At 38.4% G+C, this 24,645-nt stretch overlaps 1 protein-coding gene across 1 annotated transcript in view; it reads right to left on the bottom strand.

The window, feature by feature from the left end:
* The window catches only part of MEGF10 (multiple EGF like domains 10), a 108,132-nt gene that overhangs the window by 5,183 nt on the left and 78,304 nt on the right, over positions 1-24,645 (bottom strand). The window contains exons 14-24 of the mRNA XM_074812945.1: positions 17,018-17,164; positions 14,558-14,692; positions 14,054-14,182; positions 10,136-10,264; positions 8,371-8,499; positions 6,447-6,575; positions 5,682-5,918; positions 4,255-4,382; positions 3,962-4,085; positions 1,993-2,037; positions 196-402 (exon numbers count right to left, since the gene is read on the bottom strand). Of these exons, the coding sequence (XP_074669046.1) occupies positions 196-402; positions 1,993-2,037; positions 3,962-4,085; positions 4,255-4,382; positions 5,682-5,918; positions 6,447-6,575; positions 8,371-8,499; positions 10,136-10,264; positions 14,054-14,182; positions 14,558-14,692; positions 17,018-17,164 (1,539 nt within the window). The remainder of the gene's footprint in view (positions 1-195; positions 403-1,992; positions 2,038-3,961; positions 4,086-4,254; positions 4,383-5,681; positions 5,919-6,446; positions 6,576-8,370; positions 8,500-10,135; positions 10,265-14,053; positions 14,183-14,557; positions 14,693-17,017; positions 17,165-24,645) is intronic.

Below are 24,645 nucleotides of genomic sequence, written 5' to 3'. Positions count from 1 at the left end.
GTTCTTGTGAATTACACCACTTATCTCAAAAGAATAAGACTGTTGTTACAGCTTTTGAGCAGAGAATAGAATCTGAACACATCATCCTTTTTGTCAGTGATTTTTCATGTGTTTTGGTTAAACTAATTCAAAGAAAAAAAGTTCTGTGCTCTTTGTTCTTAACCTTCAACATCTAGAAGTAGATTTTGTACTTACCAACTTCATAAACATTCTTATTGGCTGAAGCAGAGCCGGCAATCTCAGCATATGGGGAGTCCCTGCGTGCTGGTGACTTCATTTCAACATATCCACATTCAGAACTTTTTGGTACAAGAGCTGGTGGGTCTTTTATAGTAGCATATGGGTTCTCAGAACTACTTAATGAGCAATTACTTAAATTGTATTCAGAGTTCTTCACTAGATCTGCAAGAAGAAAATACATTACTCTCTCAAGCATGCTACATACTATGGACATCGCTAATAAACAGGGCATTCTTTAATTTTGAATTCTAAAAAGTCACTCATAAATGAATATTTAAATGGAAACCAGTCATAACTGCAAAATTGTTATACAGCAATTAAGGAAAGCTACTCTAACTGCTATGCTCTTTTGTAGCCTTGGTCTTGCCATCAGCAAATTCCTGTTGCAAAGTCTAAGCACCTTCAATTCTGGTTAAAATAGCTAGCAATAGATACAAAAAATGTGTAGAATCAGTTTTTAATAGGCACTTCAGAATACTTTTTGCCTTTCCAAGTGCTGAACTCAGGACACTATTAGAAGATCTAAGACTGTTCCCAACAGCAATGTCTGGGCAGGTGGTGACTTCTAGGGATGGCCTATTTGGTGTTTGGTATTTGGGTATGCAGCCACACTGAAAGAGTAACCAGCTTCTCCTAAGTTTCCATAAGGTACACATAGGTGAACTGAAAAGGAAACATCAGGTGGCTTGTCATTTCAGGATTTAGCTGAAGGACAGGTAACTGTAGTTTAAGAGAAGACGTATTTTGTTATGCTGGGAAGAGATTTTGTGGTTACTCTGTTCTCTGTGTTGTTTTGTGATACGCTGTGTTACTTAAGCTTTAGAGCTGAGACTTTCTCAGCTTGTTCCCAACTCTGAGTATCTAGTGTGAGACTGACCTTGGTGAACCTGTCAGTGGTTAGGTGCTCACAACTGTGACTCTTCTACGATATTTTAAATTGGCCTTCCCCTAATCCTCCAAGAAATGTCAGGTATAATAAATCACTCCCTCAGTTTAATTGTCTTGTATTATACACAAGGTGACAAACCAGCTGCTTTTGTCTACATATCTAACTCATAATTCATATGTACTTAGTTACACTTTTTTCATTGTTTAGATATCCAGGCATTCTAGTCACCCTTGCCATACCTTAATCATATAACAAAGATAGCGGCACACACCAGTATAAGTGGTCCGGTATAAAGTCTTATGAGAAAACTGCAGAATTCAAAAGATGAAAATATCATCACTATCCTGAACTTCTGAGGCTTCGCCTTTCTCTCTATGTATTCATATTTTGATATCCCTTCTGAAGGCCTGCACTGAATGTGATGTGGCACTGCAGGCTTGTAGTCATGCAGTCCTACACTGACCAGGCCAGTTGCAAGAAGAACTGGTTCTCTTTTAAAGCCTTTTATCAGAGGCATCCTTACCTGTCTCACTAGGCTGAATTCAAGGGCCATCCCCCATCTGCTGTCTAGAATAAAGCCATTTCATGACTTGAGCATTCCAGAAACATTTGATGTATGTGACACATAGGGGACTTAAAAAGACTTGGTTTGGTTTGGGGGGGTTTTTTGGTGTTTTTTTTTAAACTCTTCCCTCAAAAAAGAAAAAAAAAAGTAAACAAACTTCATTTATTGATTCAGTGTCTAGGAATAATTTAGTCTAAAATTATTTTATATTCTCTTCACAGAGAAACAAAAGATAATTTAGAAGAGTAAACTGAATGTCTACGTCATTTCAACTAAATGCATCAGAAAATAACCTCACCTTTCAGGGACTTTCCCAAATATCCCCTATCAAGTCCAAAAGCACCTAAGAAAAATGATATAAAAAACAGAGTAGTTTTAAAATCAAAGAAAAGTGATTAGATAACAGCTTCTAAAGCCTTAAGATTTGCTTTGGGACTAATGACTACCTTAGCAGAATAATTCTTTTATAAGCACAGTGAAACTGCCCAGCACAGGGTTACAGAAGCATTGTTGCTATTTGCTTGCACACTTTCAAACAGTAGCTTCCTGAACAGAGAAGGTGGTTAAGGTCATAAGGGACCCTCATATATATGTCACAGGCCATTATGCTTCCCCCAGTTACTCCTGAATGAGTCTAATAACTGCTGTTTGATTAAAGCATATTTTTTGTCTGGATAAATTGTATCTACCAGAAAGGCATCCCATCTTGACCTGAAAATCTGGGAGTATGCAAAGTTCACTCCAGTTCTTGGTACTTTGCTTGCAAAGTTAATGACTCCCATTGTGTTGTCTAAAGTCACTCTGTTCCAGTCCCTTCTCCTGCAGGAACGGCCTAAACACCTAGCACCTAAGTCTACAGCTTTGCAATTATGTGTTAGTAACAGATTTCTCTCAATATAAACATAAGCAATCAGCAATGCCTGACAACTGTCTTCAGAGGCCTGGCACTTACCTGGTTGCTAATCCATTCAAATAGCCTTGATTGATATTATAGAGTGCTAATTTTTTAATCAGATTGTACTGTGGTACAATGCTAGAAGCCTTACAAAAGCCTAAAATCATTTTACCTATACAGTATCTCTTTAAACAAAATTCATAGTTTCCAAGGACTAAATCATGTTTCTTGAAGAGACCTAAACCAATTAATTTTATTCCTACCCTGTTTTTATTTATTAGATCTCATGTCAGCTGTTCTGTTGTTTTTACCAAGACTAATGCCTGGGTCACCAGACTAGAGATACCCTAGTAATCCCATTTGATCTTCTAGAAAACAGATATAACATCAGCATTCATCCAGTCCTCTAGATCTCCCTGTTAATCAAGATCTACTGCAGTGGGCTAACCACAGTCAATATCTCTTAGGAGTCTTAAGTGCTAGTACAAATGCTCTTAAGAAAATGTGAAGTTGAACACTAAAGCATTATGACTGAAACTCATTTTCTAAAAAAACCCAGATCTGAGCCTGAGTTCTGGTTAGATGAAGACTGGGGATGCGCAGGACGAAAAGTAACGCTGCATACTGTTGTTCTGATTCCCAGAATCTGATACTGATAAGGACCAAAAATGAAGCTAATTAAATTAGCTAAAATATACTGGCACTGAAAGTCCCTTTTAAGGCTTTCACTGGTCAGAGATGTAGTCAGTGCAATCCAGTCTTTTTGGAATGCATGAGATAGGGAAAGGATGATAAGACAGCAAAGACATCATAAAGCAGGATACAGCAACTCTCACCACTTCTTAGGCATTTTTCTTCTTAAGGACAATGCTCTGTCTTTTAGCAAAGAGGAGGTTTAGCTGGGAAGATGCCCCTAGAATTTACATCTGAAGCAGCTCAGAGATGAGAATCTACTTTTTAAAGCACTGATTCCATTTGGTGGGGATTTAAAAAACGGATATGCAAGCTCTCATTTGTTTAATAAGAATATGTAATTTTGCCAAAGCAGACTTTTATTGTACAATACCCATTGTTTTATGAAATTAATTAATACGCAAATCTTTTTATAAAAATAGTACGAGATATTTTGCATATCATGTCTGCACTAAGCATCAAACTGATTCATTGTTCCTCACAAGGATTCACTTTTTTATCTCCAAGGGTACTGCCTTAAAGGAAGGTCAAACCCGTAACTCTGAACCTCATACACAGTCTAACAAGCCTGGTATTACCCTGAGTGGAGAACCAGGAAAACAAACATCCCTGCTTTCTAATCCATCCTAAACAGAATGAATAGCATTCACATTCTCCTTTTTTTTTTTTTTTTTGTTACCAAGCTCATTGAGGTAGCCACCATGTTTCCAGTCTGCAGGCAGTGTTCCTGTGTAGTCCATGACAGTCCCTCGTTTTCCAGGTTGCACATTTTTAAGGTTCACAAACAGCTGATTGTTTTTTGCCTATTTCAAAGAAAGACAGGTAACAGAAACTGAAACTGATGGGAAGTTGCTGAATTTCCAGATTATAATCAGGGAAAGCAAAAATAAACCAAATATGAAACATTAGGGAACAAAGTAAAATAAAACAAATGCTAATTTACACAGAAGCATCCAGATTTTTATGCTTTACCTTTGCCAGGGTCAGTCTGTCGATGTTGTTGACATGAGGTGGGGTAGTGCATTGAGTTAGAGTATGATAACTAGGGTTAGAGAAATAGTGACTGTTAGCATTTCCACCATTACTGTGAGGGATGGTTTCTGAAAAGAAAAAGAAAGGGAAATGAACAACTAAAAATAATATGGCAATTCTTTCATAGGTTATGTTTTTGACAGTGCTGCACTGATTTGAGAATCTGATTTAGAGTTTCTTGAAAAAAAAATCTAAAAATCTTGCATTCATTTAAAGAAATTAAGAGATATAGAGCAGTAACTGACTAGTCACATCCTCACTTTCAGCAAAGAGCATTCACAAGTTCACTTGCTAACATCTCTTTCTGCTGTGGTCCCTTGCCCTCTTTTGCCTCTGTAGTCATAGCATTGTCCTAGTTATAGACACTTTTACCATCACGTTCACAGCAACGTTTTCTGGTGCTGCAAGCGCACCACCACCTTTGCCACCAGATATCACTCCAACAACTATTTCTGCTGGCTTCTTTGCCTGCTGCCTTCCTTAATAGCTGTGTGCCAAAGACAGCATTGCCTGAAGTTTCTTGTACTCATTGCATCCCAACTCACATGCACTTTCATAGGTCGAAAACTCCTGTTCTGTTTCAAGAGCATTGCTCCTTCCTTTCATTTGTTTCAAACCCCAGCCACTCTGCTATCTGCCTCTCTACAGAACCTTGCCACAGCTAGTGTGAAATTCTGATTTTCTACAGTTACAGCAATCTTTCTGTATTCAAGTGGTTGGCATTAAATTTAAAGTCTCAGTAGAAACCACATTTTGCCACACTTTCCAATTCTGTTTAAAAATAGGCACAAAGGAATAGAAATGTCCCTACTTCCAGTGTTTAATGCAGAAAAACATTTGAGGGTGCAAAATGTTTCACAGTAAAGTGAGATGCATGGTCACTTTTTCATTACAGTTAACACATTTTACCAGGGTAAACCACCTTCATAGTATCAAAAGCAGTGATTAAAACACTATGATGCAGAACAAACTAAGCAGCCATAGATGCTGGAGCAGCATCCTTCTGAACTTGCATGAACTGTCTCTGATAGCTGTAAGGTAAGCACCCCAGTCTACCATCACATCCCACTGGTCTCAATGTTCCCAGTTCACCAGCACCACTGTCAGTGTGGTCTCAGGGACTGCTCTCCTGTGAAAGGCAGTTGAGAGCAGTGTCTCAGTCTTCTTCTTACCAGGCAGAACTGTAGAAGACACCCTTTTCAAAATCAAGTATGTTTCTGCTCACAGCAGCCCTCACTAATGTGAAAAGGTGAAATGTGCACATGCAAGCCCTGCTAGGGACAGATCTGAACCCCTTCAGAGCTTGGCTAAAAAAGCACAAAGTCAAAAGATGGAGGAAAAAAAATCCTGTTCTAAATGTTACTTACCTGAAATGGTATAATCTGTATTGATGACCCTCATAGCGGGGGTATAGGTCACTGCAGGCATATTTGTTTCTTTTCCTTTCTGCTTATGTCTGTAAATGATGAACAGCACTAGCAGGAAAAGCACAACCAGGACAAGAATGATGATGCCTGCTATAGCTCCTATCTGGTAAGAATCAGCAGGGATGGCAGTACTGGTACGACTTAAACTGTTCAAGTTTCCCACTATAATTACACCAGCTGAAATACAAGAAGAAATTAAAATAGGCAGCATAAATTCAGAAGTTTATGTGTCAGGAACAGAAGACAATATTTCACTTCTAAATTCTTCTGCTAATTTAACTGTATTTAATAATGCCAAAACAGAACTATGTCAGAAACAAATGTGAAAACAATCCTAGCCTTAAGAAAAAGCACAAATCTTCTTCACAGAAAGAGGTATTTTCATGGAGGTGAAAAAGTAAGGACATTCTTTAGGCAAAAGCAAAGAGAAGGTAAAGCACATGCTCTATCAGCAGCTTTGGACAGCACAGCACTGTAAAACATTTCATGCAATCTACACTTGAGTGCTTTGCTCCAATAAACTATCACTGAGGCATCTAATGCTTACAAAATCTACAGAACATACATAATTTAATAGAATGGACTACTTAAAACACACATGCCTTATCAGATTAATTTAATGAATGATACAGAGATGACATTTAATAGGTTAATCCAAGTTTCATATAAAACAATTATAATAATTTTATTGTATCTAGGCTTTACCTTGATCACACCTGGCCCCTTTCCAGCCTGGGCTGCAGTAACATGTTCCCGTGATGTGGTCACAGGTTGAGTTGTTCAGACAGTCACATATCTGCCGGCATCCATACCCATATGTACCTTGAGGACACTCTGCACAAAGTAAGTGCAAATAAAAATCAGACATAGTACTTCTTAAATGTTTTGCTGTTACAGATCTTCAGCACCATAAATGCTACCATTTGTTTCTAAAGCCACACGATTTTGTACGTGGCCAGCAGATGGCAATGTGTTATTAGTGGTAGAACTCTATGGAAAAGATTTTCTTAAGACGACCTCTCTGTATATATGTGTGTGTATATGCAGAGGAAAGAAGGAAAAGGAGAAGGAAATTGTATTCCGGAGTGATTTTCCTTTACCTGTAATTTTTCTGCCACTAAGGCAGTGAAATTAGGAAGGAAAAAAAAACAGAAAATATTAAAAGGGTAGAAGACAGTGAAAAAATGGACAAAATGTGAACAAGGTGCCAGTTCTACACCAGAATGTTAGGACTCCCGGGTTACTCAGATCCCAGTGCTTGAAAAATCATGTAATCACGTGAATGGACCCAGATATCTGGCTGGTGTCATGTCATATGACAGATACGCTGATGTGGTAAAAGAGCAAGAGATAAAAGCCATAAGAATGAGACTAATATACGCCATGCATTTATATAAAAATAAAACTGGTCCTAGGCTGCTTGTAGCATACTTTGATACTGTAATGTATACATTGAGAAACCACCTACAGTACAAAAATGCTAAATTATGAAAAATAAGCTAATTGGAAGAATTTTACTTGATTTTTTTATCTCCCAGAATTATTTGCATAAATTAGCATGGTAGAGAATTATCCTACAATGATAAAAATTATTTCTTTTATAGTGCCACCTCTGTTACTGTGTGGCTCGTTACATTATTGTAGTTCTGATGGTTTGAGGAAGTGTGGTATTTCTTCACCTTCTGAGACTCAATTTTCTGAAATCTCTCAGGAGTTTGTGACTGTATTAATTTGGTTTTGGCTTTTAAAAAAGTGTGTCTATAGGGACGGTAACCTTCCCCCCTTCTGTCACTGTGCTCCCAGGTGTGACACATGCTATCTTGCCCACTGCACAACCCTTCACATTCAGATGCAGCTAAATCAGTCCTGGTTATAGGTAGTAAGTAATGTCCTCCACACATCAAAAGCAAAGCCTTTTGCACAATGCTGATGCCAAAGACAGGTTTAAACCTTCACAATAGTGGGTTGAATGGATTGCTTTGCACTGAAGCATAATGCATGAAGTGTGGGAGCACCACTCTGTAGTGTTAGCAGAAGTTGGGACTAACAGTTCTGTGCCTATGAGCCTGATTATTTTTAATCTTGTACAACAGTATACCACCACTGATAACAGTGGTGTTTATTCTTGATTTTCTTGGCTAAAGAATCACACACATATGAAAACAGAATGCCATCTATTACACTTTTATAATCCAGTCGTATTGTAAAACCACATCGCAAAGATTAATTTTATCTACTAGGGTTGATGTGGTACTTCTTTAGTTTTCTATTAGTTTTCATTGTGGTTTATGCTAATGACAATTACTTGGATTCATTTGTTACTTTTACATGACAGAGTTGTGGGGTTTTTTAGCATCATGTCCAAAGCAACTAGAATGTAGTACAGATGCCTCTTATATGTAGACACAAATTGAAAGAAACAGCCATCACAATCATAATCAGTCTGAATAACTAATTCTGTGGGCTTTTGTCTGTTTGGAAAAAGCCTAGGTCCAACTCCTGAAGCTCTTTCCCCATCAAAATTCCCACTGAAGCCAAGAGGCTGTATCACAAGACTGGCCAAAACAACAGAGTCAGCTCTGGGTTTAGTATTTGCTATCAGGCACAAACAATTCCTGTCCCTACTCACTCTGCTCGCAGTGCTTCCCCATGAACCCTGTGCGGCACGTGCACTGCCCACTGATGTGGTCACAGTCGGCTCCGTTCTGACATTGGCATACCAATGCACAGTCCTTCCCGTAAAACCCTAGGGGACATCCTGCAATACAAGGAGGGGGAGGGGAAAAGGAGTGAAACAACCGCTCTAGAAATAAAATACAAATACTCTGGTTAAGTGTGTTATTGAGAAGTCATTTCTGTAGCCCTGCTACTCGGCATGGCATTCTATAAACATTAGGCAAAAACTACGTAAAAATGAGGTTGAGAAATTGTGTGAACAGCAGATGTTGAGAAGAAGGCAGCAAGAAGGGCTCCTTGAAGACATGGGTTTAAGAAGATATTTGAAGGATGAGAAAGAGAGAGGGCAGTTTGTGAACCACAGCAGGGAGTCTGTTCAGTGATGTATGAACCTTTGGACATATCTTCTGCACAGTTGATGTTGAAGCATAAAAAATAAAAATAATAACATATTGTATCTCAGCTCCTCACCAAGATACCATTTCAGTATGATCAAGACATATCACCACAAAGAGATCATTATTCACCAGCAGGAAGCAAAATAACCATGATAGGTGACAGCTGAACCAGTATAGTGAATGTCTTACAGAGCTGCATCCATATGGCCCTATAATATATCTGTTACTTCCTGCCACTATGGCATTATTCAGTTGAAAAAGGAGAGTTCTGATTTTATGAAAAACATGTAAACAATGAATGCAAAACACATTTAGCAGTCTTATTTTTCTTGAGTTCAAAGATAACGGCTGTGCCCAGATTACAGACAGTGGGGGTGTCTGGATTAGAGATAAACCAATTGAAGCTGTAATATGATAAAGAAGACAACTTTATCAATATCTATCTCTAAGAAATGTTTATTTCTCAAACTTTTACTCAGCATATAACAAATGCCATATACCTACACTCAGTCAGTGCACAGCTTGTATTTTTATTTTAATGAAAAGCTCTTGGAAAAAAAAAATCATTAATGTGTTAATTACATGAAGAAAATTCCAAACCAAATTATAACATTACAGTCTAGTGAAGTTAAATTTCTTAGTTCCAAATAAAGTAGCTTCTATATCAGTATTTGAATTATGGGTGCTGAGCTAGAGCCGTTGCAATTGCCCCCAGGAGGTAGCAATTACAGATGCAAGATGTACTATATGACCACTTTGCAGTGACAACAGGGACTTGCCTCAGTGACCACAGCCACAGCTAAGCCAGAAGCTATTCTCATGGCTTCAGTCAGCTCTGCGTTACCTTACAACCTTGGTTGTTGGGTCCCTGCTGCTAGAGTACTTCTTGGGGAGGTTTCAGAGACAGAAGGAATTAGATGGTACCATCATCCCACCCTGTGGGGAAAGCCTGCAGAGCTGACACCACCCATGCTTCGAACTGCAGCCATAACCACACATCTGCAGTGGCAGCTTGTGAATGTCAGAGTCATTCATTCTGCATATGTACATGCCAGACTCTTTCACAGGGATGCCTGGCTGCAGCCAAAAGTTGTCTTCCTCCGAAGGCTGGCAAAAGGGGAGCCCAAATGTAGTGCCCAGCACTCTCTCAATGCTTACACAGGGGCCTCCCCTGCAACCATGGAGGTAACGTGTTGCACCTTCTGGATCAAAAAAGGTTCAGCAGCGTGGGAAGAAATCAATGAATAAAGTGTGAAAATACTGACGGAAAACTCTGTCACTGATTTTTAGACTAAGAATGGGTAACAAAAAGTCACTTACTTTGTGTACAATAAAGACCAGTCCATCCTGGGGTACATTTGCACTCCCCATCATAGGCACTGCAGTAAGCTCCATTATGGCAGTTGCACGTGTGGATGCAGTTTGGTCCCCAGTGGGAAGGTGGGCAAGCTAAAACAACTCAGAGCAATTAATGAATCTCAAATGACAAAGATCCTTGATACGCATGAACAGAGCTACTTACATTCACATATGAGCCCTGCTTTTGTTTATCTTTTGTTGTTTGTTGTTTTTCTTTTAAACACATTTTTTTGGTAGCTACAATTCTGAGCAAATAGCCTCAGATTATTTTTTTTTAACTACGGAATCATTTTACTCTAAATAAAAAGTGCTGAAAAAGATTAAATGTGTGGAAGAGTGATAAATACTTGATACTTAGTAACCAGGACACACATAGCATCTTTCTCATAGAGAAAGCCATGTAAGAATAGTAAGCCAAATAGAATTTTACTGACTGCTTTGAAAATGTCATCGTGAATGAATTTGATACTGTGTGCTGCCATTAGAATAGTGAAGTGGTTCCAAAATGCTAATTACTATTCAGAGACAGCAAAAGATCATCACAGAATCCTAGAATGGTTTGGGTTGGAAGGGATCATAAAGATCATCTAGTTCCAACCCCCCTGCCATGGGCAGGGACACCTTCCACTACATCAGGTTGCTCAAAACCCCGTCCAACCTGGCCTTGAACACTTCCAGGGAGGGGACAGCCACAGTTTCTCTGGGCAATCTGTTCCAGTGTCTCACCACCCTCACAGTAAAGAATTTCTGCCTTATATCTAAGCTAAATTTACTCTCTTTCAGTTTAAAACTATTGCCCTTTGTTCTATCACTACTTTCCCCAATAAAGAGTCTCTCCCCATCTTTCCTTTAGGCCCCCTTTAAGTACTGGAAGGCTGCTAGAAGGTCTCCCTAGAGCCTTCTCTTCTCCAGGCTGAACAACCCCAACTCTCTCAGCCTGTCCTCATAGCAGAGGTGCTCCTCTGAATTCGCTCAAGCAGGTCCTTGTCCTCCTTATGTTGGGGACCCCAGAGCTGAACACACTCCAGGTGGGGTCTCACGAGAGCAGAGTAGAGGGGGAGAATCACCTCCCTTGACCTGCTGGCCACACTTCTCTGGATGCACCCCAGGATACAGTTGGCTTTCTGCACTGTGAACGCACACTGCTGGCTCACAGTTAGTTTTCCGTCCACTACTACTTCCAAGTTCCTTCTCCGCGCATCGCCCAGCCTGTGTTTGTGCTTGGGATTGCCCTGACCCATGTGCAGGACCTTGCACTTGGCCTTGCTGAACTTCATGAGGTTTGCACAGGCCCACCTCTCAAGCCTGTCAGGGTCCCTCTGGATGACATCCCTTCCCTCCAGCATGTTGATCGCACCACACAGCTTGGTGTCATTGGCAAACTTGCTGAGGGTGCACTCAGTCCCACTGCCCATGTCACCAACAAAGATGTTAAACAGCACCAGTCCCCACACCGACCCCTGAGGTACCCCTCTCATCACTGCTCTCCACTTGGACATCGAGCCATTGACCAACAGCTCCTTGAGTGCAACCATCCAGCCAACCCACCAAGTGGTTCATCCATCAAACCCGTTTTCTTCATGTCAGAATATCACTAAGTGCAGAGAGTACTGTAAGAATAGCCCCTTTCTATTGATTAGGATTCACAGCTTGGGGTCTTTGCTTCTTTAGTAAAGAGATGCATAGTTTAAGAATAGTTTTGTGGAAGTACAGCACAAGGAGACAAGACACAGGTCAGACGTGGAAGCCTTAGCTTTATTTCTGTGTAAATTTAAAAAGGGCTGATAACTCCTTGTTGTTTACTGATTTGGTTGTCCAGAGACCTGTCTGAGAGCAATAAAAACTCTTGAATCCTTTAAATATTTGCATAATGACTCATCTATGTGTGGGCTGTATTTTTGCAAAGTATTATCTTTGCCCAAATTTCACTTCATTAAGAAATATGCTATGTTCTACTGAAAAAAAAGTATTGTTTGTTTTTTGTTGTTTCCACTTCAGTTGTGCCTTATAATGATTTTTATTATAGTTTTGTGTTTGAAATTAGTGGTCAACTAAGAAGGAATGTAAATCACATACAGAGAAAAGGTCAGAAGTTTCAAAAAGGTCACTAGTTCCAAAAGAAATTAATGGAATCATTATTTTCCATGTGAACGAAAGGCCTTTATACAAAGCGAATAAACTTCCTCTGTTACAGTCCATGAGCACAGCCTCAATAGACACTTCCATTCATATTGCTGGCACCATTTTCTTGTTATTGATTCAGTGAGTAAGTCCCTCCTCCTCCTAAATACCCCTATTCTGCTATGCTCCCAACTACCTACTTATTTTACCATAAAAACAGGGACCTTTGTTGCTACTGGCTTCCACAGGAATAGGCCCAAGATTTATTTTGGTATCATATTGAGTTGTGCATGCTAATCACTTTGCAGAATTTAGCCAGCAAAGTTTTTTTTCCAAACTGACCAGATGTTACATGGCACTGGTACAGAGCCAGTTAACCTAGACAAGTCAAATCGTAAATTATATAAAGCAATGAGGCATGTTATTAGCAAGTGCACCTCCCTGGAAACCCCAGCACAATGCCTTTTGAATTTTGACATATCAGGGTCTGGTGCAGTTTCTTTTATTCATAAAAATGGGTTGACTGAAATTTTGGCATGCATGTGTTTCAGACTGTATGGATTTTGGTACCTTATGGAATTGGGTATGATTCTTGTGAGAATTTTACTTCATTTATTTATTTATTTCCTGACATTAGTAATTTGTATAGACCCAGCAAGGCATCTGGAGAATGCCTAATTATTTAATAAAATAAGTCTATGGGACACATGCAAATTAGCGCCTAGCCCTTCTCCTTTTTAAGTCAGGAATGAAGTCTTCACTGAGTTTAGCATACCAAGACAATACTCATTGAGTGAGGTAGAATTACACTAAAAATGGGTATCTGGTATTTATAAAAGGAAGAAAGAAAAGGAAGAAAGGAAGAAAGAGAAAAATCCATCAGAAAGTTATAAGCACTTAAGAAAGTAATATTGAAAAAGCTCGTAAAAAACTGTTCAAATGTTTAACAAAAATAAGGATAGTGTTGCAGCCAGAGCACTAACTTCTATGTGAGAAAATGTTGGCTTTGTTCTGAGCCTTGCCAGTAGGTCTTTATGGAACTGTAGCAAGACAAAACACCCTGTATTTCAGTGCCTCAGCTTCTTATCTGTAAAATAGTACCTCTGTTATTCATAAGACTGTCCTGAGGATACAAGCCCTGGTATGTTCACAACACTACTGTGATAAGACTAAACAATTACAAACACGTAAACAACAGGTCAAGAACCCTCTCTGCAGTGCAAGATTCATCAACTCGCAGACTTTTTCATGTTGGGAGAGACCTCCAGCATCACCTAGTCAAACACCCTACTCAAAGGATCTTCAACAATGGTAATTTCACAACCTCTTCCAGGCTGGAGACTTCAGAGCTCCTCTGGACAGTTGCTGAGCTTGACCACTTTCACAATAAGGAGTTTTTAACTTGTATCTAGTAAAAGTCATCCTTGCTGCAACCTGTGAGCACTGCCTCTTGTCTTTTCACAGTGCACTTCTGAAACAAGTCTGATCCAGCTTCTCTACAACTCTTCTTTGGGCAGTGGAAGACTGAAAATTGATTGCTCCTGTTGTATGCTCCAGTCCACTTACTAGAAAAATCATAATGCAAACGTGTTTCTGATAGTGCCGATGAAATGCAGAAGAGTTTAGGATCTCTTCCTTATATACTATGAAGTCCTTATTTCTGACTTACACAGTGTTTCTTTAGCAAAAAGTAGAGAATTTAAATAGCTACACCGTGATTAATTGTTTTAAAAATAAAGGAAAAAAGCGGATACTCACGCTGAGAGCAGTCACTACCAATCCAGCCAGGGTAGCACTGACAGGATCTGTCAATAGGATTACATGTTCCATTATTGGTGCAGGTACATATTCCAATGCAGTTCTTGCCAAATCTGCCACTGGGACATACTGAGAACAAGTTGTCAGAGTTAGAACTCCTTACTAATCAGAACAAGATTGTATTTTCTTTATTTCAAGAGAAAACAACTGACATTTATATCAAGAAACATATCGATTAGTATAATGTTAAAGTAAGGCATTAGAAATTCTGGTAAGCCCATCAGACATACTCGTTATACAAATAATAAAAATAAGAATACAGTGGGTTTCATACTTAAGGAACAAATGTTCAAACAGCTTAAACCTGCTTAAGAGTCCTTATTTATAAACTGCACATACTACAACAGAAAATATTTTTGGTTTTATAGTTTCCAAGTGATGGAATGAAAATTATTACAGTGCTTGGTCTCTGCATCCCAGAAAAGTCTTTATTACAACTTGTACCTTCATTACAGAGGGCTCCTGTAAATCCAGGTAAGCAGTCACATAAGCCAGTAATATGGTGGCAGGGACCACTACTGTGTACACACTGGGGGCATGTCTGGCTGCAGCGGTGTCCATAAAACCCAGGGGAACAAACTGGAATCAGAAAGAACAAACTGTCATTGCATCCTGCACTTTCTATACAGCCAGGAACTACTCTCCAGTGCACTCGTTCCTGACTTTGAATTAGGTCTGCTTTCTGAATACACAAGAGTTGCAGTGGTGGTTGTTATTACTCACTCAGTTCAATGCTTGACACTCAAGAAAGGAGATTTGCTCATCTTCCTCTAGGGTTTACTATATTCTAGTTAGTAATGACCTAACTGACATTCTCTTATTTGTCTGGCCACACTGTACTTTGGCTATGTTTGAAATGCTTATATACTTTATAAATTATATTATACAATACATATAATAATATATAATTGGTATATAATGGTGTAATCTATTATAATTATATAATTATATAATTATAATTATAATATATATAATATATTATATATTTGTCTATATATTATACATCCTCTACAACATGAACATTTTTTAAAGCATATTTGAAGAAAAGTAATTTAAAAAAATAGAGTGGATAGTTTTATCTGTAGATGAATAGGGTCATTCCAGACCTTAACTTCTTATGTGTTTCCTAATTTGGAATACAAACAGCCATTACTTCACTGAGAGAAACGTACAAATGTTTTCCAATCATCCTTTCATTTAGGTACTCACTGTATTCATTACGCGGTACAGACAGCTACGCATCACCTAACTTTTAGAGAAGCTGATACCAGAAATACAGAGTTGTCCACTTAATTCTTATGCGAAAGGCACTAGTTTCTTAAAAGAAAGAAAAAAATGGGAAAAAATAAAAGGCTGTTACATAAAATTTCCTTCTTTGTTGCTCTAATCCCTTTTGGTGCTTATTTCCTGATAAATTAAAATATTAGGTAATGCATCTAGAGAAATACCTGTTGCAGAGCAGCAATTAGCACTGATGAAAACTAACTTGGAATCTTTTCAATATTTTAATTTCATTCAAGATTCAGTCTTTTAATTATACACTTGATACAAGTCATGTGGCCAGATCTCTCTAGAGGTGAACTTTTCCAAGTGAAACAGTGCCAAAAGGTCTTCCTGTTTACTGAAAAGGCACTTTCTGACCAGGATCCAAATTATTCGTATGACCTTTGTCTTCCCAGCCTCCAGACCGTGCATCAGAGAGGGGCTCTGAGAGCCACCGGACTGGAAGCCTCTTGTCCAGGTTATAGGCACAGTTCCAAAACACAGGGAACATTTTTACATGTAGTGTTAGTCTGCCTTTGGATTAGCTGATTAACTGCGAGGCCTTAAGAGATTAGATAGTGAGAATAATTACTGCACTTAGTTAGAAATGCTTAAGGAATACTAATGCCACACTAATGTGGTATTTAGTAGTGTCATAGGCAGTCACATTCTTCAGCTTGAAATCTTGCCATTCCTGGACTTTAGGACTTCATCCTCTTCTGGTTCTCCTTCTACTGTCTAGTAATCATTTCATGTTGTCTCCTGCCTTTTAAGCCTCTTTTGGAGGATCTAGTAGCATCTCTACATGGCCTTACTCCACCTGCTTCTTAACCCTGTTTCTGGGAGACCTCCTCTGAAAACAGGATTACCCTCCAGGTGCAGAGGACTCACATTTCTCTTCTCCGAACACTTTTCCATCACAGCTTCAACAATTCAAGCTGAAGACAGCTGGACTCCTGGCAAACCGTGACAAATCTTGGGAAGATAGGTATTGTGCACACCATCTCATTTTTGCCTCCCCGTTTCTGGTATGATTTGCCTCAGTTCATCTGTATCTCTCTTCTTGTGACATTTAAATTTTACAGAGACAAATTTTTCAAATGCAACTGTGGGTACCTACGATAACCTCTACTTACTGTCAGGCCTGATCCCACTGGCCATTCTTTGCTGTTTCAAAATAAGTGTTTAAAAAAGAGCAATAAATAAGCCAATGATTCCTACCAGATTCAATGTGAAGCTAAGATTTCTAGCTTGTGAAACTCATGTTATGTTATTTACCTACCAAAATATGTATTACAAAATGAATGTTCACCAATGACATTTGGAAATGCTTGCCTTTAGAATAGAATCCTCTACCAAATTTGTTTCTTAGAAAGTCATGTGCATAATGACATCATGGGACAGACAGTGAATAAAAGTGAAGTTGTACCATAACAAGAGCAGAACTACTAGTTGGAAACATTTCTTAATTTCAGATGATACTTATTTCCATATATTCATATATTTTGACAAAATGTCCAATCAAGGAGTGCTTTACAGTACTTCATACTACAATTAACAAAGCATTATGGTATTATATCACATGTATTCCAAGTAAGGGAGGGAGAGACAAAGATTTTAAAGCATTTATTTTGTCCTTACTTCTCTGACAAGTGGTGCCTCTGTATCCTGGTGCACACTCACAGATTCCATCATCTGGAGAGCAGGATGCTCCATTTTTGCAGTAACAAGATAATGAGCAATTTGGACCCCACTGTCCCTCAGCACACACACTGTCACAGTGAATGCCTGCAACCATAAACAAACCAAACCGTCAGCCCCTGTAAAGAACTCTTATGCATAGTTAGTTTAAACCTTTGGTCCTTAAAGGACTTATTATTAAAACACAGTTCACAAAACCTGTTTATGAAAATATCACTAACAACAGGAAAATAGAACAAGGTAAACTTGCATCTCTGCTCCTGCCTTCCCCAAGAAGTGTGAATTTCTTTTCTATTCCAGTTCTGCCAAGATGTACATAAGGGCTGATCCTGAGTTCTGTAACAAGAAAGCACTTCTGCAGATTTACACGGAACATACAAGCTCCATGGGATGCTACCCCCTGGCTTCCTGCCTGCCAATACTTTAAGGTCTACAAAGATAAATGCAAACCTCTCAATACCATAAAGAGTTCCATAATTTTTGAAGACCTTTATACATATAAAAATAAAAAAAAAGGTCTTTTATTCCTTTCACCACCGGTATCAATAAAGAAAATTGAAAGTAGAGAGTCATTCAAATGCAGCAAAATAATGACTTTTGCTTCCTCCATAATGGCTGTTTCAAAACAGCAAAAGCTTATTTTCGAATTTTGTGTTAGAGAAATGGCATTTGCAGAAACTTTTCCTTCTGAATGTAAAAATTCTTAAGGTCTGACATAATTTTGTGTAAATATGGGGTGCAGGACACAGAATGATTTCTAATTAGTAGTGAGCTGATTACTGCTCAGCCTCATACCAAATGGAAAAACGTAGCACACACAAAGGGTTTCTAAACACACCATGTGAACATTCCAAAATGCTTAGCTGCAACAGTGTTAAGGATGCTGGTCAGTCAGTGCTTTGTCTAACCATTTTTGGCATAAAATTGATTATAAAATGGCCACAACCAGAACCCCCACATATAAATCATAACGCAAACCACTAATTATAATCATCCAATCATGGGATGTTTTTTTTCTTTGCAATGCAGCAACATTAAACGTAACTTTCCTGTTTGTTTTTTCCACTACCTGCTTTTAAAAAGCATGCTGCATGTTAAATGCCAGCAGGCACCACTGTGGAACTCAGACCGTATTGTGTCTACAGTACTCTGCATTAACAATTAAGTATTATTGTAGCGTCTCTACTGAATGAAGCCCTTCACTAAGGGAAAAATGGACTGAATCCAACCACAAGCATGTCTTGCTTTGGAAGTATTTCCAGCAAAGTGTGTCACAGGTTCACTGGCTGCCAGAGTCCTAAAAAAGCAAGTTTCACATGTGACAAAAAAAAGGTCTTTTAACTTTGAAGAGCAAAACCTACTGTTTGTAATACTGAAAAATCATTACACTGTTTACTGATAGACCAGACTCTGATGTGATTCCTCAACCCCCATGGCATGTGCCTTCTAAAGCTGCCTATATCCAAAGACTAACTCTAATTAGAGGAAAGGTGAAACTCCAGACTCTCAAATTGTTTGTTTCTCTGCGAGACAATCAACAGATTGAATAATCAAATATGTGGTTCAACAGATTGCACCAACTAATGCCAGCAAGAAAGAAAACACTTGCCTTTCAGAATCCAGATGCTAACCAGCAGCAGACACTACACAGCCCACCTAAAAACCCTAATTGTACAATGATCACTGGTTAATAATGACCTAAAATAAATTTATTTTTAAAAAATGAAAGGCTTCTTATATCATAACTTTTTCATTTTTGCCTGCATAGGCAATGTCATTGTCTTATCTTCATCTACATTTGAGAGGCAGTGTAGACTTGCTGCTTCCCAGTAGCCTGGGTCAACTTTTTCATTAGCACCCTATTTGTGGATAAATAGATAACAGAGAGTGTTTTGATTTTGAGAGATGTTGATGCACATGAGTGGGATGAGATCACAGCATTTTTTTTAGAAACAAGTCCACTTATTTCAGATGGGTAAGATTGTTCTGCTTGAGGTTCCCAAATTAGAGAACTTTGGTTTATAAGTCTGTGAAAGCACAAGCAGACACATGCAGAGCATTTCAGAATTGAGCCTGGCATTCTGTTCACATGAGTGTTATCTGTCATATCATACATAGCTTCGCTCAGTGAACCCTGCTACAGAAAAGACATTTTTCACAGAGTCTTAATGGGTTTCAGTGGGCTTCAGTATACAATGGTCACTATTAACAAGTCAGGGGTTGCCAAGAGTTACCATAGTGCATTATCTGAAATTATGTAGACCAGTGACATACAATAACACCAGGCTCAATTATATCATCTCGATCTGTGCACAGAGGGTGCTTTATGACAGCATGGTGTCAAAGGGTGATACTGGGCACACTGGGATAGAAAAGACAATGGGCTCCATGCTGCGTATAGCCACGATACTTAAAAGAGCCAACAACTACCATTAAAAATGAAAAAGTTCCTCCAGTACACATCAGGAAAAATTATGCATTAGGGAAACTGAAAAAAACACCTTTTCATTCCCACTTTCACCCCTTATGAGGAAGCAGTCAGGTGAAGAATGGTATCCCCTCTACCTAGCAAAGAAACAGTGTATCCTAAATATCATTGAATAATAATTATGACAATATAGCATACTGGAAGAGTGCTGAGTATTACTTCTGTTTCACTATAAAAGGAATTTTATTATATTCACTACTGATTATAAGCAAAATCAATTTCACTCCTGAGTTTGTCAAGAATGAAAGTAGCAAAGCAGAAATACTAATTCATTTAGTGATTTATTGCATCTCTACTTTTAAATCTCACTCGCTCACTGTTATTTGGAGAAATTCACAAGGCACTTAAAAACGAGAAACTGAGTTTCACATCTTACAGCTGTAAAAATCAAATATATGTATTTCTGAGAAAGAATAAGTTGGAAATATTAAAAGGCTTAAAAAATAAAAAAATAATTTTCCACACTGTGATGCTTTATATGAAATTTCAGCAAAGAAAGATATGCTTTTGTAGAAAAGCTAGAAATTAGTGAGGAAAAAGAAGTATCTTTATTAGAACTTGCAAAGCAAGATTAGACTCAGCTTTTACAATGATGGTATCAACAGCGTACTAACTTACAATTGCCACAATTTCAAGTGCGTATTAATCTCTTATGCAATAAAATTGGTTTTGATAAGTTTTCATGTTGATTTTGATACTGATAAGGATATCTGTGAGGAAATGTTTTTGCCAGAGCTCTGGACAAAGAGCTCTTTGATGGCCTTCACAAGTTGCTAGGCAATAGCTGAATGGTCATGATAAACTTCAGCTAAGCTGCTCTGAAGAAATGCTCATGCATTTGATGCCCAGTGCTTTATGCTGGGGGCCTCCCATCTAAATCAGCATTCCCCCTGCATTTGTAATTGCATGAATGAAGTAAGTAATTCTTTAGGGATACCAGTGTTTCTGTCCATGCTAGCAGAGTGTTTACATACTCCCTATGCTGTATTTTTAAGTTGAGACTCAATGATCCATCCAAGTCAGATCAACGGAGAGCTAGTTTGTTTTAGCATTTAGGGGAAAAAAAAAATCTCTTATGATCTTCCCTGGCAAATTTATTATTGGACTAAGTGCTATTTTCCAGCTTATTATGTTTCCCTCAGTCTGATAAAAAGTCATCCAAACTTTAAAAAGAATTATTGTTTTCTATAAAGGATGTGTATTTGCTATACAATTTATCTTCACAACACATGGAACTTTCCAGTATAGTCTCCCAGAATTAAAACCTATTTGTATGTTGGTGTACTTCCCAAATGTCAGAGCTAAATTTGATACACAACAGCCTAAACAATAGAAGGATCAAGCCCTCAAAACGTGGGGAAATCTTGGTGTCATTAAAACTAATGATACATTTCCATTATGTTCCAAGATCTCACCCTTCATATTTGAGAGAAATAAACACTAGATCACTTCTGTTCAAAGAAGCTGAGATTTTGAGGGTGAGAATGGCTTCCTTACTTCTCTGTCAAATGATGGATGAGCAGCCCAAGGAAAGGGGAGATATTGCACAGGGAAGTGGTGAAAAACTTCATAGGCACTACTTAGAAGTACCCTCATTGTCTTTAAGGGAAAAGAAGGACCTTGCTCCCTAGCTGAAGATAGAAAGGAGACTAATAATAGTGTCTCAAATTAAGGAACTAATGAAAGGATCAAAGATTTTTCTCTAGAAGTTCAGACTACTGCTTCCTTACTTGGGCAGTAAGCGAGTTGGTGCCCATAAGTTTTGGTAGGAAGCCAGCTACAAAATCTTGTCAACAAAAAAAGTGCTGTATCAAAGGCAAACATCAGCATCTGCAAATTTTAGTGGAAGACTCACTTTTGAAATATCCCCTGTATCTTTCTGAAGGCCATACTGTTGCTGCATATTGTCATCTACTCCAGTAGTGCTCTTCTTTTTGTCTACCACATTTTAGGTAGCCACAAAAAAATACTTCTCCTTTACTAAGCTTCTTGATAGGTAGAAGATAAATGTACTTAATCTATAGATTTAAAATTCTTCTTCTAAAAGAGTGATATTTCTTCCACATAAAGATGCACCACAATGCATAGGCAATAGAGGTAGAGACACAATGAAGTCCAGATATAACGTAGGCTAAACCTCTTATTGAAGAATTCATCTCCCTAAGTTTGGATAGTAAATACGGTGTTTATCATGACACAGTGCCCACATATGATTTCATTTTGCAGCACACTGACTATTCATGACTTGGGACCTTGTGCTTTAGGAGCCCTGGGGTAATCGGCCAAGGTAGAGAGATACCCATGCTCTTGCAAGAAGTTCTCTGCTTAGGTGCATCAGGGCACCAGCACCATGCATGCCGTTCCAGCAGCAGATTGTTTCTCAGTCTTAAAGTGAGGGAGACCCATGACAGTACTCTTTTATGTCTTTTTTCTTCTATGTAGTAGGGGAAAAAAATGCATACACATTAAAAGCTAAGGAGCAAGGGAGAGTTCTAGTTTGTGCTTCCCAGGGGACGTGGTTATTTGCATCAGTGGGGCAGGTGTCAGTTGACAGTCCTCCCTGTTAGCACTCAGCAACAAATGTGCCTCTTAGAAATAACATCAGAAGCACATGGAAAGACGCAGCACTTCCTCACAGAAACAACACATCTGGTGATGGGAAATCTGACTAGCATCAGCAGGTGCCCAGCACAGCAAAAAGTCACCAACCCCCTATCTGCTGTAGCATATGGATGAATACTGTGCACACTGGTAAAATGTAGGCTGATATTACTGCATCTGTCTTCTCCATAAACCAATGCTATTGTTTTGGTACAGATAGCAGACTAGTGGTATTTCATAATCCCTGGCACTGCATAACCTTTAAATTGATTTTAAAAATAACTAATGTCATATCAGTATGACATGACATTTCTTCAAAAACAGAAAGGTCCGGCAAAACTGCACCCAAGAAAGCAGAACAGTAATGTGTTATCAGTAACACCCACATTACTGTAATACAGTAATAAACTGTTTGGAGAAAAAACTTTGCCCTTTTTACAATGCTTTAATGTGAAACCTCAATTTGCGAGAATATGGATTCTCTAATCTTTTAGATGATTTGGAAAAATTGTGTTTTGACAGCTGCTTGCCGAACAGATAAGATTAAGGGATGAAATGAACAGTTACCATGGTGTTTGCTGGACTGTGGTCATTGACAGAAGAGGTAGAGGTAGCTCTTTAATGGAAATTAACTTAAAGTTTTGGTATAAACTATTAGGAGAATTACTTATCATTACCTAATGGGGGAGTACATTTTCTTCATCTTTCTTCTGCTTTCTATTTTAATGGTTCTTACTCTTCCTCTGTCTAGCTATTGCGTTCCCTTCAAATGAAGAAAAGTTATTTATAAGATAGAGTGAAAATGTCAAGGGACGAGAGCATTCGGGGCAAACATCATCCTCTCTGTGTGGGCGGATATTTCTCATTTGTGCCATCCTGTCATGTGGCTCCTGGAACGTGATGGAATGGTCAGATTGCCAGGAAAAAAACATTACCTTTAACTCTTGCTTTTCTAATCAGAATTAAACTGCTGTATAGGGAGCACTTGGTATAAACTACAAAGACGGTAGGATTTCTAACAGGAGTCCTATAAACAAAGCCACTTGTTTGATGAAAAATCTAAGTATCCTCCTAGGGAACAGAACCTAAATTAAAACCAGAAATCCTGAATTAAAACAGAATCTAATTAAAACCAAATTTAAGTATTTCTTGAGTTTCTTGAGTCTTCATGACAATTCAATAGTCAATAACTGAACTTACACTTTCATTCATAACTAGGACCTAAGAAGGAAAAGATAACACATTGGGCATGTTCAAAAATAAAGGAAGAACTACTTAAGAAAGTGAACCATACAGCATCTTATTGTTGACCCAATGCTCAGCTACAGCTGTATCTTGAGGATAAAGTAAAGGATAGCATGTTGGCTAGACTGCTCTTTGATACACGACACTAGCACTTGTGCCCACTTCATCAGCTTGGAGCTCCCTCACTACCCAAGGGAGCAGGCCCCGTACCACGCCAGTGACCTTCTCCTTCCCTGAGCAGCATGTTTCCTTTTCCCCAGCATTATGGTACAACTGTGTCATTCAGTAAAGGAAAAATCTTCCACCCTTATTTATTTCTGCAAAGTTATATAAACTATTCCCTCTGACGAAATTCCCTACGGAAAGGGTAGACAACTGCTCTGTTCACCAGGCTGAGAAAAACACTACATCTAAAATATCTTTTCATAAACTTTGTATCATTTTGGTGGCATCAAAACATTTGGGGAAGTTCAGCTTGGATTCATCAATTTATTCATGTTGAAAAAGAAAAAAGACTCACAAGTTCACATTTTTAAGCTTCTTCAAATGTTTTTATTTAACACTACCCTCCCAATGGTTTTTAAACAACTAAATCATTCATTTGGGTTAGATAAACATTAGACTGATCCAAAATCAGTTTCTCCCTCTCTTTGTTTTTTTACGGTAGGTAATATTAACCACCAAAAACTATTAAGTCTGATGGTTACTTTAACAAAACTATCAGAAAAAATCTAAGCTGTTCTAACACAATTTGTTGCATTTTAGTACCTTCCTATATTTTCACAAATCCTCCATCTGCTCCTCCACCTATTATGCATACAAATATGTATACAACTTCTCTTCTTAATCCTACAATCTAATGCTATCTCTGCAATGTAACATTACAGTACAGCTATTTAAGAACCTGTTTCTAAAGTATTCTCTCCTTTTTTTTAATCATTCTAAATATAAGTATCTACACAACCACCAGATTCTTTATGGGTATTGCTCTGACATGTGAAGTGTGGGAGGAGGATTTTTCCAGACACAGAGTATAAAGCAAACTATGCCGTTTATGTCATATTGTGTGTCTAGACAACACCAACATGTTGAAACTAGTCTGTTAACACACTCTGTTGTGATGACATCCTCCAGGGACGGATACGCAATTTTATCTATAATCACACATGAAGTCTCTTTCTAGTGAAATCTTTTTATTTTCTAAATATGAAGACAAAGTAAGATTTCACTAAAG

The sequence above is a fragment of the Strix aluco genome, chromosome Z (assembly GCF_031877795.1).
Source record: "Strix aluco isolate bStrAlu1 chromosome Z, bStrAlu1.hap1, whole genome shotgun sequence".
Taxonomy (NCBI): domain Eukaryota; kingdom Metazoa; phylum Chordata; class Aves; order Strigiformes; family Strigidae; genus Strix; species Strix aluco.
Note: the sequence above shows the minus strand (reverse complement) of the source record. Positions and strands in the feature narration are given on the sequence as shown.